Consider the following 6,000-nt stretch of genomic DNA (forward strand, 5'->3'; position numbering starts at 1 on the left):
CCTTGGCTGAGCACTTTCCCAGACTAGAAATATCTCAAGGGAGAACCCTTTCTGCAGCCCTCAGTTTCCTTTGGCAGCCCCTTTCCAGCTCCACTCCAAACACAGCCCTGCAACTCTTTCTCTCAACACTAACCATAACCCTTACCTTAACAGAAACCTGAGACAAGGCCCCAGATTAAAAATATCACAAGGGCAGTACTCTCTTTTGCAGTCCCCAGCTTCCCTTGGAGTCACTTTCCGATGGTACCTTTTGGCTTTCTCTGTCTCTGAGCCCCAACACAAACCCAAGCTGTGCCCTACACCGAACACCCCAGCTCCCCCTGCAAGGGGGTCATTCAGCCTCACATAGAAAAGGCTCAGGGTGGATCTGAGTTTTTCATGTAACAAGAGACAGGGCGAGGCTCTTTTCAGAGGTGTACAGTAAAAGGACAGGAAGCAATAGGCACAACTTGCAGCTAGCAACTTTCCTGTTAGAAACCAGTAAGTGTTTTTCACAAGTGGGGGAGACAGTATATCTGCCTGACTGCAGGCTAAATCATACCACTGTAACTCGGGATAGTCTACTCTCTAGCCGTGCATTACAGCCCTACAGTGTCATCACAGGTCCAGAAGAAGGTGCAGCCAGTAGTACAACCAGCAGAAAACTCCTTAACCTTTCCAAAGGTTTCCGCATTTTGGAAAACCTCACAGCAATTTCTTAGTAAAGCTTTCAAAGAGGTAACAGAAACCACTTCTTATTTTTTCACTGAATTCATGTTGCAGCACTATTCTGGAAACTCAAGGAAAAAGGGAATTCCACTTCAAAAAGGTCAAATTCGGCTTGAATGGCAGAACAATATTGGCTTCAGTTTTCCTGATTATTATTCCTCCAGGATACTCATACATGCACATCCATGGCATATTTGTGAGAATATTGCAAATACACGTCAAAAATTCCGAACAAACAAGACTCTCACCAATTCTACTAGAAACCTGGGAGTAAATAAAAAAGGTTGTTCAAAGGTTTTACACTTCTTTCATCCTCACCCTGATACAAATTTAAGCAATCCTAAAGTTAAAACACACACATTAGGCTTCTAACTATTCACAGTTCTTGTACATACATCAGTAATCGTAATATTTGAGAGAAGACCATGTCATTCTGTTAGGGGGAAGAAAAATTTAGCAGCTAGGGAAGCTGTAGTTTCTTTACTAAAATGGACCTCAAAGATACCATTTAAATTTCACCTTTTGAGAGATTTATTAACCTAATCATCCATAAATATTGAACGAGTGCAGAAAGATTCACTGTCTAGGATGAAAAGATGCTTCCGAACTTCTAACAGAAATGGAACAATGATTGTTTTGATGAAGTCAGATGGAGAAGGGTCAAGGAAAAAGGCAAAGCAAAATACTACTTTGTGTTGTAAACATTGTTAATACCACCCGAAACTTCATTACCTGGATGCCAGTTGAGAAAATTCAAAGGTTTGTGATCTGACCACTGCCAACCTCCAGAAACATCCAGTTGATTTAAGCCAATCCAAAAGATCTCAGCAATGTCATCCTTGCCTGGAGGTAAATTTATTATTTTTTAAGAAAACAATTAGTGTAAAATGCTCATCCTTTATTGGTCTCCTTTAAATTCAAATTGTGTGCAAAAGGCACACATTTGAGGAAAGACAGACTGCTATTGTAATCGGACATGCAACATTTTGTGAACCGAGGGGGAATTCACCCACGCAAGTCTTCCCTCCCAGTGCCTTCAGATGTTTGTCCTTTGGTTTTACATTCCCAAAGGCACACTGGTGATTCCTCTGGGCCAAGCCTGGACACCAGTCAGGACAATATCATAACAGCAAGTGGGTAAAGAATCTGCTAAAACACCAGCTGCCACTCAGGCCCATATTTGAGATTGTGGGGTCCTTCCTCATTTTAAAGATGAACAACAGCTAGCCACTACAATGGAATCACACAGATAAATTGAAAACTCTATGATGAGATTAGCATCTTATTTTTGCTACACAGGTCAAAGCACCAATGTATTTTAAGTACAACCAAGTTTTAACCTGGAATTGTAAGACAGAAACTAAAATGCTGTCTTCACTTTATTTATCAAGATTTCCTGATATTCCTATGTGAATAATCAGACCTACCTTGTATATAGCTTAATTCAGATGCATCTTGGATGCTAAGTAAATCTCCTCCTTGCCTTCGACAGGAAAGATAAGCTTCCTTCCAAGAAAGAGCAGACTGTGTATTAAACTGGTAGCAACTTTCAGACCCCGTATCGTTTTCCCACATATCATGACAACCATCCTCTGTTTAAAGGAAGCAGAAGGTACTTGTAACTACAGCTATACTGAAACATCACGAGCATTTCAAAAGAAAAATTAGAATGCTGAAGGTCTATGGATTTCTATATTGGTAATCACACACACTGCAGGGTAAGCATGTGCTAATCATCCTGTCAGCTCTGCAACAGAGAGGCTTTTACCCAGCTTCACACCAACGTGCTACACCAAGGTGGAGCCGTACATACGTGAAGTGACAGAACGCTTTTAGGAGGTCCGTTTAAAAACCCAACGTGCCTGGTTGTAAGCAGATTCCCCATTTTCCATCGTGAGTATAATCTTCAGATGTAGCGCACCATTTCCCACCCGTGTGCGTTTCATCCTGAATGCAGTCATGATGCCACGTGTTATTATACAGAAAGGGGAACTCACAGGGTTTTCCGTATGAGTTCCCATCTTTGGTATAAACCTCTGCAGGGAGGGGGAAAACAAAAAAAAAAGAGAGAGTAAAGAAGTAGATATACGTTATCTAGAGGAAGAAAGGAAAGAAAACAATGTTGCTGCTTATACAGACAGAGTTAACTTAAAAGCACACCAATCACACTTTTGGCCTTAAAACATTGTATCATGTTGTTACAGATAATACACAGCAATGACAGAACCCTAAGAAATGAGAGGAAACTGTTTTTCTGTGCTTATTCTTCGAAGTGGGGCATAACACAGCAGAAACTCATTTCGACCTTCCTGGTCAGTTAGGGATGAATACGTGGTCCTGTTGAAATCCAGGTGGTTTGCACAGAGGACTACAGGACAAGGCTCTAGGCACTATCACATACAGGAGAGGGAAAACATTTCAAACTGGAGCCTACTCAGCTCTTCAGACTGGTCACTTGAAACAATTCAGACACAAAAAAAATGCTGCTCTTAAATACAGTAGAGCAAGTTTTCACCACTTCTTCCAGCAAGCATAAGATTTCAGATGAGACCGGCTTTCACGGCAAGTGGACAGACTACCGGAGCAAAGCAAACGGATGGTTCCTGACAGTCCAACAGGCTGTGAGCTAGCAGCATGCCCTGAATTTGATTGTACAGCCTACCAGCAAAGGAAATATCCTCAAACCCTGCTCTTATTCCAGCTAACAGCAAAAGTCTTATCACTGTGAAGCAGTGTCAGTTCTGAGAGAAGGTGGTTGATATTGCGTAATTAAAAAGGCTCTCACTAAAATTTAAGGAGAGGGATTTAAACATGCTAAGCAAGCCACTTGATAACACAACTTCTGCAGTTGTGCCTATTTATTTTTTATTAAAAACAGTTAAAGTTTCATACTTGGATATCAATCTCTGCAGCAAAACTTTCTATTGCTTTACTGATCAGTCTTTTCATTATGATGAATTTAAAGAACTTATTGGCATAGACATACAGCAAAAAGCCCTTAACAACAACAACGACAAAATAATCCTCCAAACCCCTTTGAGAACTTACCATGATAAGGATGCTGACATATATCATCAGAGGAACTGTTGCTTCTCCACTGGTCTGTTGCATTTATGTTTGCTGTTACGTAGGTACTCTTGATAGTCAGTTTGTACTGAGATGCACCAAGGACAGAAGCATCAGCACATCGCCACCACAGCATTAGTTCTGAGTTACAATCAACCATTTTCAGGCGAGACAGTGATTTGGTGAATATATCAAGTCCCAGGCACTGCTTGGACCCCAAATGAAAGAGGCGATTCTGGGATACCCATTTCCATAAAGCTTCACTTGTGTCCTTGCAGTCATCTACCACAATCCGTGAGTTTTTAACTTGCATGCACTTGTTCAGTGTGTCATGGCGAATGGTAAAAGCATCACTGCCTGCATAAGAACAAATATCCATGGATGGGTTTGATTCAGTATCACTTTCACAGGAGGTTCTTTTTAAAACGTGTAATCACATTCCAAGACATGCTACCAGAAAAGTACAGCAACTGTCGAACATACACTATACTATCTCTTTCGTACAAGCCACCTTAACTGTATCTGCCTGCTCTTTAGTGAGTTTTCTTCACTTTGGGGGGTGGGGAGGGGGAAGGAGAAGATTTCTTTCAAAATCATTATAAAATGAGGGGAGATAAAATGAGACTCTAGAAGTCCAATCCTATCGAGGAGAATTCTTCCTTTAAATTTAAGACACACTGATTTGATCAACCCCTGATTAATTTGCTTGCTTACTGGGTAAAGAATCTTGCCTTCACACCTATCTGCAAATGCAGTAACATGCAGCTGGTACCATAAAACATAATTATTAATAATCTTCACTTAGTAAGCTTTTTTTTTTAACTGGGTATCATATATGATACACGGCATGATATGCTCATACGTGAACCAGTTTGTGGGTGCAACTGCAGTATTACTAAAATAAGTGGCGCTGCTTTTGGAAGAGTTTTAGAATGAATATCCCACCAAAGATGCCACACAAAGATTAGGAGTATCATTTTCAGCACGATGCAGGAACCCTAACTTCATTTTCACTTACACTGAGTGACGTAACTCGTTACTAAGAAGAAAAACAAAAAAGTTGACAAAGCATAGTATACAATTTTAAGAAGATAGGGATCACACTACAGATACAAGCTGACACCTCTGCCAGTACAACACCTCTATGACAAGTGGCAGTAGCTTTAAGCTAGCCAAGAATAAAATGCCCTAAAAGTATTTCTATGTCACAATAAAGATGGCCCCACAGTGTAAAACTTAGACTAACCAGGCTGAAATGGACCCACAAGGCTATTACTCTGCTGTTTAAATAAGGAATCTGCTGAGTAGTGTTTTGTATTTAGTAGTAATGCACTGTCAATCACATTCCTACTGCGTTTTTTTAATATGACTTAATAATAGGTTTGGCTGAACAGCAAGGAAAATATTTAGTGATGTTATGCAGTGAATCTTACCACTACTTCCATGTATACTCGTGAATTTTCCACTGTGTAAGTGCCAAATAATATCTAAATAGTACAGAGCTGGTCAAACTGTAAAGAAGAATCTCTAAGTCAGCCACCTCCTGGAGTGATGCTTTCTAAATAGCACATTTTAACCAATTGTCTCTCTCACCCTCTCTACGAACTAAGGCAGTTATACAACCAAACCTGCTTTTGTGGTATTTCTTTACCCTGTGGGTTTTTTTTCAGCACTGTATCTCCTTTTTGCTTTTTATTTTCCCCTTCAGACTTTCTTCTTCTTTTCAATTTTTTGTAAGATGTTCTCTGCCTCTTCCCAGATCTTCCCTTTCCTCGTTCTCCTTTCACTTCTTCCAACACAACCCTCGTTCTGACACAGGAAGAAAACCACTTTTTAAAATTTCCCGAGGAAAAATGCTGATCCTGTCTCACCAGATCTCTCTGTATAGCAACTCCTTGATACCAGAGCTCAGCAACCCCAGTTCAACGATCTTGGCAGGAACTTTTACCTGACATCTTTAGCTAGGGCCAAAGCCGGTTACTGCCAAAGGACATAAAAACGTGTGAAGTGCAACTACTTCTCGGAGAGCTGAGTTTGTTTCCCTGCACTCTCGCCAAGCGAGCAGCTTCGGCTTGCAAGAATCTGCTCAACGCCGAACTTCTCCACCTGCTTTCCGAAGGACGGGGCGAGGCTCCTTCCCTGCCCAGAAGAAGAACGGCGCTTGACGCGCAGCCGGGGACCTGCCTGGGTTTTCCCTGTGCCTGCTCTGGGCCAAGGGCCCCCCTC

At 41.3% G+C, this 6,000-nt stretch overlaps 1 protein-coding gene across 1 annotated transcript in view; it reads right to left on the reverse strand.

Moving 5' to 3' along the window:
• The window catches only part of LY75 (lymphocyte antigen 75), a 41,671-nt gene extending 37,518 nt beyond the window's left edge, over positions 1-4,153 (reverse strand). The window contains exons 1-4 of the mRNA XM_010147572.1: positions 3,757-4,153; positions 2,571-2,744; positions 2,136-2,300; positions 1,441-1,551 (exon numbers count right to left, since the gene is read on the reverse strand). Coding sequence (XP_010145874.1) covers positions 1,441-1,551; positions 2,136-2,300; positions 2,571-2,744; positions 3,757-4,153 — 847 coding nt within the window. The remainder of the gene's footprint in view (positions 1-1,440; positions 1,552-2,135; positions 2,301-2,570; positions 2,745-3,756) is intronic.
• Between the last annotated feature and the right edge of the window lie 1,847 nt (positions 4,154-6,000).

Source organism: Eurypyga helias, unplaced genomic scaffold (genome assembly GCF_000690775.1).
Source record: "Eurypyga helias isolate BGI_N326 unplaced genomic scaffold, ASM69077v1 scaffold6662, whole genome shotgun sequence".
In the NCBI taxonomy this organism is placed as follows: Eukaryota; Metazoa; Chordata; class Aves; order Eurypygiformes; family Eurypygidae; genus Eurypyga; species Eurypyga helias.